The sequence below is a fragment of the Bos indicus genome, chromosome 4 (assembly GCF_029378745.1).
Source record: "Bos indicus isolate NIAB-ARS_2022 breed Sahiwal x Tharparkar chromosome 4, NIAB-ARS_B.indTharparkar_mat_pri_1.0, whole genome shotgun sequence".
NCBI lineage: Eukaryota > Metazoa > Chordata > Mammalia > Artiodactyla > Bovidae > Bos > Bos indicus.
The window spans coordinates 27,771,281-27,785,744 of record NC_091763.1 but is presented as its reverse complement, the minus strand read 5'-3'; the positions used below and the strand labels follow the sequence as shown (position 1 = coordinate 27,785,744).

At 38.1% G+C, this 14,464-nt stretch overlaps 1 protein-coding gene across 13 annotated transcripts in view; it reads right to left on the bottom strand.

The window, feature by feature from the left end:
* HDAC9 (histone deacetylase 9) overlaps positions 1-14,464 on the bottom strand; it is a 1,049,156-nt gene that overhangs the window by 221,004 nt on the left and 813,688 nt on the right. For all 13 annotated transcript variants that reach the window (XM_070787186.1, XM_070787187.1, XM_070787178.1 and 10 more), the window contains one exon: positions 14,302-14,409. In XM_070787186.1, coding sequence (XP_070643287.1) covers positions 14,302-14,409 — 108 coding nt within the window. The remainder of the gene's footprint in view (positions 1-14,301; positions 14,410-14,464) is intronic.

The window sequence follows — 14,464 nt, the reverse complement described above, 5'->3', positions numbered from 1 at the left end:
TCAATGACAACTTATTTCTCATCATCAGAAAAGGGAAAAAATACTAGAAGGATATCTTTAAAGTGTGACATAATTGTCAACATGAACTTTATATCAAATGATAATATCATTCCAAGATTAAAGGAGAAGAAAAACATTTTCTTATAAACAAAAGATGAGAAACTTAGCTGCCAGTAGAACTGAAATACAAGGAATGTTGAAGGAAATTCTTCAGCCTGAAAGGAAATGATACCAGATGGAAGCCCGGATCTGCCCACATGAATACAGAACACCAGAAATACTAAATATGTGTGCAAACATAAAAGACCTTTTATAAATCATCTTTATATTATATATGTATACACCTAATTTCTCTCTCTCTCACACACACACACAAAGACACATAAACTCTTTAAATCTGTTTAAAAACTGTCCACTACTAAAGCAAAAGTAATGATACTTTACTATGGAGAGCTAATACATGAAAAATTATGATAAAATAATGTAGAGGTAAGGAGAAGATAAAGAGAACACAAGTATCTCAAAAACATTATATTAAGTGAAAGAAGCCTCAGAAATTTTCTTTATATCATATACCATCAAGTAAACTTATAAAGTTCCATTATAGGAAAAATGAGGTGACTATCAGGAAAATTACTGGTGAAGAGACTGGAAAGAGACTACCAAAGGGCATGGGAGATAATTTATACACCTAGTAACTTGTGGTGGTAGTCAGGTTACAGATATTTGTCAAATGACTTCATCCTTAAAAATCTGAACATTCAACATATGCTATACCTTGATTAAAAAATAAATTATACTATCTAGTTTTGAAAAATCTCAAGTGATTACTAAATAGCTTATAGCCATATACAGTAAGAATATTAAGAAGGAATCTACTTTGAATTTTGACTAATTAGTTATGGAAGGTGTTCAGTTCAGTTCAGTCACTCAGTCATGTCTGACTCTTTGCAACTCCATGGACTGCAGCACTCCAGGCTTCCCTGTCCATCACCAACTCCCAAAGCTTGCTCAAACTCATGCCCATCGAGTCGGTGAAGCTATTCCAACCATCTCATCCTCTGTCATCCCCTTCTTCTCCTGTCTTCAATCTTTCCTAGTATCAGGGTCTTTTCCAGTGAGTCAGTTCTTCCCATCAGGTGGCCAAAGTATTGGAGCTTCATTTTCACCATCAGTCCTTCCAATGAATATTCAGGACTGATTTCCCCTAGGATTGACTGACTGGATCTCCCTGCAGTCCGAGGGACTCTCAAGAGTCTTCTCCAACACCACAGTTCAAAAGCATCAATTCTTCAGTGTTCAGCTTTCTTTATAGTCCAACTCTCATTCCATACATGACTACCAGAAAAACCATAGCTTAGTGTAAGTCTCCCCAAAATGTCAACTTACTAATTCCTAGAATCTATGAATATTACCTTCAGTGACAAAAGATATGATAGCAGATATGATTACTATGACAGACCTTGAGATGAAAAAGGTATTCAGCATTATATAGGTGGTCCCGTTCAAATTATATGCATTTTCTTTTTCTGGCCACGGTGCCCTCCATGTAGAAACTTAGTTACCTGATTAGATAGAACTCACACCCACTGCAGTGGGATTGCAGAGTCTTAACCACTGGACTACCAGGGAAGTCCCCCAAATTACATGCATTCTTAAAAGGTCTGAGAGAGTTGCAATGATGGAAAAATTTCACAAAAATGCCAGCCTGAGAAGGTATCTAGACCCTCTTGCTAGCTTTGAGATGGAGGGTTTCTCTTCTGTGATGTGCAAGGAACAGAGAGGCCTCCAAAAGCTGCTAGCAGCCCCCCAGCTGATAGCTAGTCAGAAAATAGGGACCAGATGGTCTCCACAATCATATTCAAATGAATTCTGCCAAAACCTAATTAAGCTGGAGAACTGTACAGGCCTCACTGGGCTAAAATCAAGGTGTCAGCAGGGCTGCAATAAGACCTGTGTAGTTCTTCTGACTTATAGAACTGAAAATAATAAATTAACTTTGTCTCTATCAAATAAATGTGTGGTAATTTGTTACATAAGCAATAAAAAATTAATACACCCATATATTAGGGTTGAATTAGGAATGGATAAAAAGGAAACAGCATTATTTCTCTCCCAGCACTAACCTTTCTTTAGTGTTTATCTAATATATTCCACAGCTTTTCAGATCATTTTCAGCTATATGAACAGTCTCATCTTTGTATATTAAAAAGTCCAGTTTGATACAGTTAAACTCTTTAATGTCACATCTAAATTAGAATGTTTCCCCACTGACCTTGTGAATCAGGGACCAATAATGAGTGAAAAGCTATGTGTGCTGACTCTCTGCGACCCCATGGACTGTAGCCCACCAGTCTCCTCTATCCATAGGATTTCCCAGGCAGGAATACTGGAGTGGGTTGTCATTTCCTTCTCCAGGGGATCTTCCCAACCCAGGGATCAAACCCGTGTCTCCTGGATTGTCAGGCAGATTCTTTACCACTGAGCCACCTGAGAAGCTCCCATATAATTTACAGGGTTTTTTTGTTTGTTTTCTTTCTTGCTTGCTCTACTACCTTCATGCTACAGTTATGGATCTTCCAGCTTTGAGTGGGAAGAATAAAAAAGGATGAAGGTTCTGGATTAGCAATGCAATCTGGAGATCTCTTTGGATTATTCAAATGCCCTCTGTGATGGCGGATCCAAACATTGTCCTTCTTCCAATGGGAACACATACAAGTTCTTCAGAGACACTGTCAATGACCTTCAGTTTGCAAAGGTATCACTGTTATGGGCAATGCACTCACTGGCTGACTTTATAAGCCCTCATCAGCTTTTTCAAACATCTCCAGTCATAGTCTCCTGAGTGGCTTTTGTCTTGAAAGGTAGATCTCTTTGGAGAGATACTTCCAGGATGAACCACATCTGGCTTCCATCCAAAGTGTCCACTGGCCCATAAGAGAAAAAAAAATCCTTGTCCTACCCACAGTGTCAGTTTCACTTCAGCTGCTCACCTGCTGTCTCAACCTGCCCACATGGCAGTTTCAGCCAGCTCTCCACTCTGTCCCCTCGAGGTGACAAGCCTGGGCGCCTTCTATACATATGTCAGGCCCCCTAGTGAACTCTTTCATGTCCTAGCCTGGTAGCAGACTAGAATGATCCTACAAATTTCTGTAACTCAACGTGCATTAAGCTAAGGACTAAAAAGCTGTTCCTCCCACTTTCAGACATAAGCAATTTCCTTGACCCCTTCTCCATCTCTTACGCATTTGGCTTATCATAGGGAAAGTAAAGAAAGAAACAGAGCAAAGTAGCCAAAACACTGAAATTCCTTTTAAAGAATGTTCCGTCAATCACATCTCTCTTGTCTGGTTTCCAGTATATAAACTGGATTAAGTAAGATAATTGCAGGTGTATTTGACTATCTTTCACTGAATCCATTTAAAAGGTGTCTATCATACATAATTAACATCCACTGTCCTCAGCTTGGGACCTTGGTCAAAATAGGAGTCAACACAAATATTCCATGTCATCTTTATTTGATGTAACATTTTAGACTGGAAAACAGCCTAAAAAATTTTAAGAAGGGCCAAATTGATGGCAAAATGTATTTGAAATGGCAATTCACCTTTATCTGTAAGCAGTAGTTTTAAAATGTAATTGCTATGAAGGAAATGGCAACCCACTCCAGTATTCTTGAGTGGAGAATCCCATGGACAGAGGAGACTGGTGGGCTACAGTCTGTGGGGTCACAAAGAGCCGGACATGACTGAAGTGACTTAGCACAGCACATTCATATTCTCTAAACTATGAGAAATATGATCTTAATTTAAAATGGTACCTCTATGCACATATACTGGATAAAGAAATGGCAACCCACTCCAGTACTATTACCTGGAAAATCCCATGGGCGGAGGAGCCTGGTAAGCTGTAGTCCATGGGGTTGCAAAGAGCAGGACACGACTGAGCGACTTCGCTTTCTATGCACATACACGTGTATGCTAATAATTACGTGTGTGTTTGTGTGTGTGCATTCCATTATCTAGCTCTAACATCATCTCTTGCTAGCCACTCTACAGATAATTCCAGACACACAGGCCTCCTTGCAGTTCCTTAGATAAGCCAAGACTTATTTACTCCACCGTACAAGAGAGATTCTATATTTGCTTTTTCCTTGTCTGTGCTATTTCCCCACTTCTCTATGTGATTATTTGATTACTTCATTCAGCTCAAATCTCTCCTTATTAATCTGTAAAGCCTTCCAGACAATGAAAACTAACAGAGCCAGCCTTCCCCCTCAGTCTCACTCTAATTCTTTTACGCTTTATTTCTTCCCCATGGTATCTACTTTTACCTGAAAATATGCTTCCTATATATTTGTTTTATAAATGGAAAGGTAATCATTGAAATCAGCAAGGTTACTTACAGTCTGATGCAGGTGACATCACAAAGTATCATCACAGGCTTATATTAAAGTTTAATTGACATATATTTTAAACAATTTTGAATCAATAAAATCCACTACTAGACACATGGAAAGCACAATACAAATATAAAATTCAAAAAGAATAAATTAGAAACAACTAGAGGACAAAGACATGTTATCTATAATAAATAATGGTTGGATTGGTAACTGCTATTTTACACAAAACAGGAAGCTGGAAAAGGATGGAGGGTCTTCAGTGTGCTGAGAGAAACGGCCAACTTAGTGTACTTAACAGAACTATTTTTCAAGAATGTGGGCAAAAAGACATCATAGATTTAAAAAAAATTGAAAAACCATCACTAAAGAAACTTTGAAAAATGTGCTGGAAGAAAGAAAACAAGAAATGGAAGTTTCGGATACAAAGATAAATGGTGAATAAGGAAAATGGTAAATATGTGGGAAAATATAAAGAAACACTGATGATATTTCAAAGTTTAATAATGTCTCACTGGTGATACTATTTTTACAAAAGAGATAAAACCAAAGTACTATAACATAATAGCACAAAATCAGGATAGGATAGTTGCCTTTAAAACATTCTAAAGTTCTTGTGTTGTTAGAGCAGGATAAAGAAAGCAATTATGCTTAAGATTTATTAAATGGTTAAATTTTAAACTGATATTGAATAAAATAATAGAAGTAAGTTGTGTATTTCTTTACATGAGAAGTAACATAGAATGAGGTAACATTTCAGTCTTATGGACTCTGTGGGAGAGGGAGAGGGTGGGAAGATTTGGGAGAATGGCATTGAAACATGTAAAATATCATGTATGAAATGAGATGCCAGTCCAGGTTCGATGCTCGATACTGGATGCTTGGGGCTAATGCACTGGGACGACCCAGAGGGTTGGTATGGGGAGGGAGGAGGGAAGAGGGTTCAGGATGGGGAACACATGTATACCTGTGGTGGATTCATTTTGATATTTGGCAAAACTAATACAATTATGTAAAGTTTAAAAATAAAATAAAATTTTAAAAAAAATTAAATAAAATAAAAACAAAGCAAGGGATGAGTGAAAGATGGTGAACACAATAGTAAAACAAAGAAAAAACAATGATAGAAATACATTTATGTATACTCTTGCTCATAATGAACAATAATAAATTCAACTCCTCAGTTAAAATATATAATCAGATCAGAAAGCAAAGTCCAGCCTTAAGCTATTTACATGAGATAGAGTTAGTACACAGCAAAGAGAAACTGCAAGTAAAGGGATGGTAAATAATGGACTAGAAACTACTAGGAAAGAAAGAAAAGCTAATAATGCTATATCAATATAATACAAAATATAACTGAAGACAATAGGCTTTACTTGAGATAAGCATTAAATGTTAATAAAAGGTTTAAGAAGGATATAACAATTTTATATTGGCCATATCTAATAACAGCTTCATTATAAGGTGACATTTTATAGCCACAAGTTTGGCACATATTTATTTTAAAATACTTATTATTTATCTGAATTCTATTAATAAATGTATTCTGAATTTATAATTATATAAAACACATATTTAAAATATTTTTATTTTTTGAAGTATATTTGATTCAAAATATTATATCAATTTCAGGTGTGCAACACAGTGGTTCAATATTTTATAGATATTCTATTTAATGCTATCATAAAAGAATGGTTATAAGCCCTATGCCATACTTTATACTTATTTTATACCTAAGATTTTATACCTCTTAACCTTCCCCTATCTCATTTCTGTCCCACTGGTATCTACTTGTTTATTTTCTGTATCTGTGAGTCTGTTTTGTTATATTTACTTATATTTTTAGGTTTCACATATAAATGAAAATATACAGTATTTATCTTCTCTGACTTATTTTGCTCAGCATGATACCCTCCAGGCCCATCCATGTTGTTGCAAACAGAAAATTTTCATTCCTTTTTATAGCTGAGTAATATTCCATTGTGTATATATATCACATCTTTATCCATTTATCTGTTGATGGACACTTAGGTTATCTCTGTATCTTGGCTATTGTCAACAATGTTGCTATGAATATAGGGGTCCATGTATCTTTTCAATTTAGTATTTTGATTTTGGAAATATACCCAGGAATAGAATTTCTGGATCCTGCTGCTGCTAAGTCGCTTCAGTTGTGTCCGACTCTGTGAGACCCCATAGATGGAAGCCCACCAGGCTCCCCCGTCCCTGGGATTCTCCAGGCAAGAACACTGGAGTGGGTTGCCGTTTCCTTTTCCAATGCATGAAAGTGAAAAGTGAAAGTAAAGTCGCTCAGTCGTGTCTGACTCTTAGCAACCCCATGGACTGCAGCCTACCAGGCTCCTCCGTCCATGGGATTTTCCAGGCAAGAGTACTGGAGCGGGGTGCCATTGCCTTCTTCGAATTCTGGATCCTATGGTAGCTCTATTTTCAATTTTTTTGAGAAACCTTCATGCTGTTTTCCATGTGAATGTACCAATTTGCATTGTACAAGGTAAACTGTACACAATAGTATACAAGGGTTCCCATTTCTCCATATCCTCACCAACATTATTTGTTGCCATTCTGACAGGTCCGAGGTGACATCTCATTGTGGTTTTAATTTGCATTTTTCTGAAGGTTTGTAATATTCAGCATCTTCTCATGTAAGATCTGCAAACATTTAAAAATCTGAAAATGTCAAATACAGACAAATGGGAGAGCCCTGGAAATTCTTATGTGTTGCTGGTGGGCTTTTACATTAGCATAATGACTTAGGTGCTCATTCTCTGTATGTCACCTTCTTTTGTTTCTCAACTCCTCTATTACACTGTTTTCTTTTAAGTTAAACAGATATTCTCTAGTGTACCACTTTAATTTTCCTGTCATTTCTTTTCATGTATTTTGGGTTATTTGCTTGCCTGTTGCCCAGTGGATTATAATTAGCATCTTAAGTTTTAACACTCTAGGTCAGACATGAACCACATTTCAAGAGTAACCAAAAGCTTTGTTTTGCTGTTATATAGCTCCATTCCCAAAGCACTCCTTCATGCTGCTGCTGTTACACAAACTATATCTTTATACATTGATTTATGGTTATTTTTTATGCAATTGCCTTTTAAATCTGAGAATAAAGTTGCAAAAATACAATTATACTATCATTTATATTACTTATGTAGTTTCTTTTACTGGTGCTCATTATTTTTTCATGTGAATTTATATGTTTCCTTGCATGTCTCATAATTTTATGTTGCAAACTGGGCATTTTAAGCAATATAACAAGGTCATTCTGGAAACAGATTTTCACTGCTCCTTAGTCATCCTTGTTTTGTTCACTTACTGATTCTTCTGAACTAATTCTATGAAGACTGTATTCTATGTTGCGTGTGGCACTGAACTCTCTGCCCGGTTAATTTAGCAGCTGGTCAGTTAAATGACTGCACAGAGATTTCCGTAACTCCCTAAACCAACAGTCCTCAGCATCTACAAGGGGCCCTGCTGGATGCATTCTCAAAACTGACAGCTCCACGTTGGCCTTCACTTCCTGTCTGAGCACAGCCTCACAGTAAGCTTAAGATGAGAGCTTAGGGCCTCTCAGGCATTTCCTGAGTGTCAACACAGCCCTGAGCATGCCCACAACCCTACCATGCGTGTGACCTTCTAGATTCTCAGGAATCCAAAGGGCCTTCTCATGGCCCATATGCACATCTCATTCCCCAGTTTTTCCTGGAAGCTCTAGGTTAGTTTATTCTTTCCTCTACTGTTGTCCACTACTTCCGGCAGCCATGAAGTTAATCAATCACCTTTAATTTTTTTCAACAAATGCTTCTTCAGTCACTCAGTTGTGTCCGACTCTTTGCAACCCCATAAACCACAGCACGCCAGGCCTCCCTGTCCATCACCAAACCCCGGAGTTTACCCAAACTCATGTCCATTGAGTTGGTCGGTGATGCCATCGAACCATCTCATCCTCTGTTGTCCCCTTCTCCTCCCGACCTCAATCTTTCTCAGCATCAGGGTCTTTTGAGAAAACGGCTTTTCACTCTAAGTCCAATCAAAATTAAGACAACTTTGCAAGTAGAGACTTGTACTGAAGCATCATGCAGGTCAAATAGTGAAAATGCCCTGGGAACGAGCCTTGGAAGAAGGTCCAGTCCCATTCTGCCTTGTCTGGAGACTGCTGAGGCTACTGGGAAACTCAAAAGGGTTAGATGAGAATAGGATGACTTCAAATACAACAAAAGCTCACTGTTCTCCTGAAGGTTTAGCCAGTTTGTTTTGAATACATGCTTTCTGAGTTGTTACAAGCTTTTGGTTAATTTCCCAGGTTTAAAAAAAATTCATTCTGATAAGTTTTGCCAGTTTGGCCACTGATTTTATGGAGAGAAAAAATTTCAGACGTTTAAACTGCCATTTGTGCTGATGTCATTGTGCAAAATGACTTTGGAATTCTACTTTGCATTACTTACTGAAATGGATTATGTTTCTGTCCTAGGAGCTTACCATTTTACTGCTAGTTATATCATAGTTCAAGTGTTCAAAGTAGCACTGATCAAAAGAGCACAAACCTAGAAATAAGTAAACTGTCCAATAATCAATAAACAAATTATGATGTAGAGGGAAAACAAATAAATCATGGAAACAGTGGCTGACTTTATTTTTCTGGGCTCCAACCTGCAGATGGTGACTGCAGCCATGAAATTAAAAGACACTTACTCCTTGGAAGGAAAGTTATGACCAACCTAGACAGCATATTAAAAAGCAGAGACATTACTTTGCTAACAAAGGTCCTCCTAGTCAAGGGTATGGTTTTTCCAGTGGTCATGTATGGATGTGAGAATTGGACTGTGAAGAAAGCTGATTGCCGAAGAATTGATGCTTTTGAACTGTGGTGTTGGAGAAGACTCTTGAGAGTCTCTTGGACTGCAAGGAGATCAGTCCTGGGTGTTCACTGGAAGGACTGATGCTAAAGCTGAAACTCCAATACTTTGGCCACCTCATGTGAAGAGATGACTCATTGGAAAAGACCCTGATGCTGGAGGGATTGGGGGCAGGAGGAGAAGGGGATGACAGAGGATGAGATAGCTGGATGGCATCACCGACTCAATGGACATGAGTTTGAGTGAACTCTGGGAGTTGGTGATGGACAGGGAGGCCTGGCGTGCTGCGATTCATGGGGTCGCAAACAGTCGGACACGACTGAGCAACTGAACTGAACTGACTGACTGACATAATCCATATGCATAAATCCTCAAAACATTTAAGTTGGGGGAGAGAAATTTGAGGAATAACAGTAAGATTCCATTTTTATAACGATCTACAACATACAGTTAATGCTATTTAAAAAATACAATAGATTAATAATGATTACTCTTGGGGCAAAAGATAGGAATGAGATAAGTACTGAGAGAACTTCAATAGTGTCAGCAAAGTATTATTTATTTAGTTGGATAAAGAGCTCACATCCAACCATATTATTATGCTTTGTAAGTTATTAATGCAAATTCTTGTCTTTTGGTATGTATGAAATGTTATATAGTAATAAAAAGGAGAGAATCTAGACTATTTGATTTTACTAGACTATATGAAAAAGACAGATTTAACTCCTTTTTTCTTTTATATTTGTACTACCTCAACAAGAAATGCCTTATAAAATAGTTGAAAGAGAAGAGAGGATTGTGAGAATTATAAGCTTTGCCATTTATTAAACTGTGTGCAGTATCTTTAAAAGTTACTTGATGTGTCTGAGCTTGTATCCTATTGGTGGTATCCACTTTTGGTGGTCATTTTGAGAATAATGACAAATTAGATGTAAATTGCCAGCTTATAGTAGATAGGCAACAAATGGCAGGAATGATTAGCAATATGATATCATAATATTCATTCAAACTATTAAAGAAATCCATCCACTATTTGGATAATCAGGTGAGAATTTTCTTGACAAAAATTTTTAGGCAACTAAAGCCATTTTTACTTTCTTATAACAAAATTGTAGCATTGCCAAAATATCATTAAAGGGAATTCTTATAGTAAACCTTGATAAGGGTTGAATCATTTTTTTCAACCTATACTGAAGCATAACTGATTTTAAAAATTGTATATTTTAAGGTATACAACACATTTGACACTATTTTTGAATCAAGTATTGAACTATTTGTAATTTGAAAAAAATAATCTTTTAGAAATATTTCTATTTCTAGACATACTTCCTTACATGATCTTTAGAACAATAAAACCATTTTGAGATAACTGTTCTTCCAATTATACTTTCTAATACAACAAACATTTTAGCATTTCAGAATATTTATATTTATCAGTTTCAGAATCTGAGAAATAGCCAATTTATTTGTAAACTTGAAAAATTTCTTCTTGTGTGTTTTTTTCCATATCCTATTAAAAACCTGGAAAATTTGAAAGTCCCCATAACTTCCACTAAACCCACTGAGTCTGCCCATGCTCTGCCAAAAATATACACACTTACTGCTGCAGTTTGCTGCACATGATCAGTTTAAGCATCCACATGAGACCCAGTCCTTGTGCCTGGATTGTATTTCTAACTCTTTTAACCCATCAGTAGCCCTAGACGAAGATAAGACAGACTCTGTAGGACAGCGATCATGATCAAGCTCAACATGAAGCAGAAATGCCAGGTAATGAAATCTGTTTTTGGCGTTTTCCTTCTCTGGGTGCACTTCTTATCTCCTAGGTCCCCATCCCCTACAAGTTTGCCGACCTCCCTCCAGCTGTCTCCAAATTCTCAGTTCAGCACTTCATCCAGCCCACCCTATTTGAAACAGAGCTCTTAAAGTGAAAGGCACTCAGTCGTATCCTACTCTTTGCAACCCCATGGACTATACAGTCCATGGAATTCTCCAGGCCAGAATACTGGAGTGGGTAGCCTTTCCCTTCTCCAGGTGATTTTCCCAACCCAGGAATAGAACTGGGGTCTCCTGCATTGCAGGCGGATTCTTTACCAGCTGAGTTATTAGGGAACCCAGAGCTCTTAATTCTTTTCAAATTTCCAAGCAAAATGAGTGCAGTCTTCACAAAACACAGTCTTTATGCCAATGTGGTTTCCTTAAGTTACAGATATACTGGCAAGATGGAGTAGAACATATGAGAACTGAATGCAGATGCAGAAAATGAAAAAACAAAACTAAAGTGTTTCTTTAGGATAGCCTACCAGTGTCCTGAGATAAGAGTCTCTGTTTTCCTTCTAGATCTGAATGAAGTGACTCCACAGTCATGAGTGTTAATGCTCCTGGCCAGCAGGTGTACTTGCCTAGTTACACTCAATCTGAAACAGGTAGACACTGAGGACTTCCAAGGTGGTGCTAGTGGTAAAGAATCCACCTTCAAATGCAGGGGACATTAAGAGATGCGGGTTCGATCCCTGGGTTGGGAAGATCCCCCGGAGAAGGAAATGGCAACCCACTCCAGTATTCGTGCCTGGAAAATGCCACAGACAGAGGAACCCGGTGGGCTACAGCCCACAAGGTCGCACAAAGTCAGTCACAACTGAGGCAACTTAGCATGCACAGAGACGCTGAAGAACACTGTGGGTTAAATGGAGTCCCTGAACACAGCTATCTACCACAGTTCTTGGCTATCTACGGTGGCATTGCTACAGGCCTCTCCAAATTATTAGCAACAAAAGGATTCATTCTCTTAGTCTGTCAGCACTAGTGTGTTTGTTATGGTACTGCTGTCTTGGACTTTCACTTTGGGCTTAACAATCAGAAAGAGAAACCAGCTAGAAGGCCTACGATATTTCCCGAAGTAAGCGGAAATTCGGTTTGGAATATTTACTCTTTGTATGTCATGGTGTATATAACTGAGAATCAGATCCACTTTTCATCTGCAAGAAGATCAGAACATCAAGACCATGTACAACCTTCAGCGTTATCAGTTCTACCCTGCTGATTTTGCAGAACAAGAAACTGAGGTCCAGAGAAATTACGTGATTTGCCACAAGTGACACAGCATTTAAGTGGCAGAGCCTGGATCAACGTTCCTTGATTTTTACGCTGGCTCTCTTCCCCTATCATTCTCTTTTCTTTTTTAACCATATCTGCTGATTTCTCAACCAAGGGAAGAAAAAGTGTTTGTATGAATCCTTGTTCTTAACATAAACAACTAACGTTAGTTAGCACAGCTGGTGGTCAGCATGTCCGTAATATATATTGCTGACACTTTGTTTGTAACTGATGTGAAATGACTACCTCCTGAAAAACAGAATTAGGTTTTTGTTCAACACACCTCATACAGACATTTGGCAATTCTGCACTCTATGTGGTTAATAACGATGATGATTTGTTGAGTGTACTATGTGGGCACTCTACTTGGGAGGGTTTCTGAATTACTGATTAAAGTTCAACAAAATCAAAAACAATTAGAAACTGTGAAATGCTAACTTAATAATTTTTGTTTGTTATCAAGTGGGTCTGTACCAGAATAATCTTTTAAAAACTGTAATATTGTGGCCAGACGATATATTCCTGTGATCTGAATTCTTTTGAAAATAAGACTCTTAAAGATTTCTTTTAAAATGTCAATTTATTTTAGAGCTACAAGTAACATAACTCAAACAGGAAGAATTATTTCTCAAGTGCTACTGGGAGAGAGCCAAAACTTCTCCATAAGGCCGATTCCTTCCTTCTTTTCAACAGCTCCTTATCAAAGAGTGACTACTAGGTACCACATTAATGGCCTCATAAATCTCCTGAGATGAGTAACTGATGTCCTGAAGCTGATCAAGTCATGTCAACTTAACATGAGACATATATACATGAATGTGTGTATATATACACACACATATATTTACTATAGACTGTCTTATCAAAATGCTATTTCTGAAGGTTCTGACTTAAAGAGCTAGAACAAAGACTTCTGGGACGGACAATCCAATGTAAAGTGCACATTCCTACCCTGTATTTTTAATCACTACTGAAAGAGTCAGCTGTAATTGAATAAAAATTCATTAGGCATAAAGAAAAATAATCCTAATTAGATTTTATTTTAGATTAACAAAACTCACAGTGCCAGTATTGTTGGTTACAATATATTTCCCTTAAGCCCCACAATTGCTAAAAATACCAAATCCATCACTGGCCAGATTTCGTTATGAAGTGTGTGAACTAGTGCATTAAAAAGCTATGTTAGCACCAACAAAGTTTATTGGGGCAACTGCGTTCGAGACGCACATGGCATACCTTTAAATAGCACTGTTAAAATATCAAATAAAACGTCAACGTCTGTCAGGTCTCTGGCTTTTATAAATTGTTTAGACTGGGAAACGCTGGGGTTTGGACATTGTTCTTTTCACATGATGGAGAAAAGAAGAGACCGTAAAAAGAAAAGAACAATAAAGAGTAGTTCATTTTTGAAGTTCTTTCATGGCAAAACACACTCTGGATCATTACCCTTCTAATCAACAATTTCCTTCTTCCTCTCAATCCTTCCCCTCTGATATTTACCTTTCTCCCTGCCCCCACCACTCGTCTCTCTGGGTGGTATTCTGAGCTTATACACAGTACTCAGTAATCAGATTTTTCTTTTATGTTGCTTCAAAAGAAAATCCCAGGAGGGCATGACAGATATGTATAGACTGGGTGTTTTTGACCTGGACCATAGCTTTACTCACCATTTCTGTGCTCTTAAAAATACACCAGAGTGCCCTAACCACAGAGTCTCCCCAAGGAGAGGAAGGCCCTGAGAGCCGGATCAGCTACCAGCTACCTACAGACCAGTTATTATCACACCTCAGTGGCCATCCCTCTGCCCCTTCCCTCCGCCCCTTGCCTTTTATTACTGCACCACACTCCCCACAATTCCCAAACAACAACATCTCTGTTTCAGCGTCTTCCCTGGATTTCCCACACTTAATGCAACCCAGACCTCACCTTCAGCTCTCCGGAGGCCACTCTGGAAGCCAGCTCGATGACACAGCCAACAGCCATGCGTGCAGCGCCGGACGAGTGCAGCTCATTCCAAATGGTGTCACTGTCCACCTGAGCAAACAGTCAGCAGAGCCCTCGGAAGAGAGGGAGAGGAGGAGAAGGAATA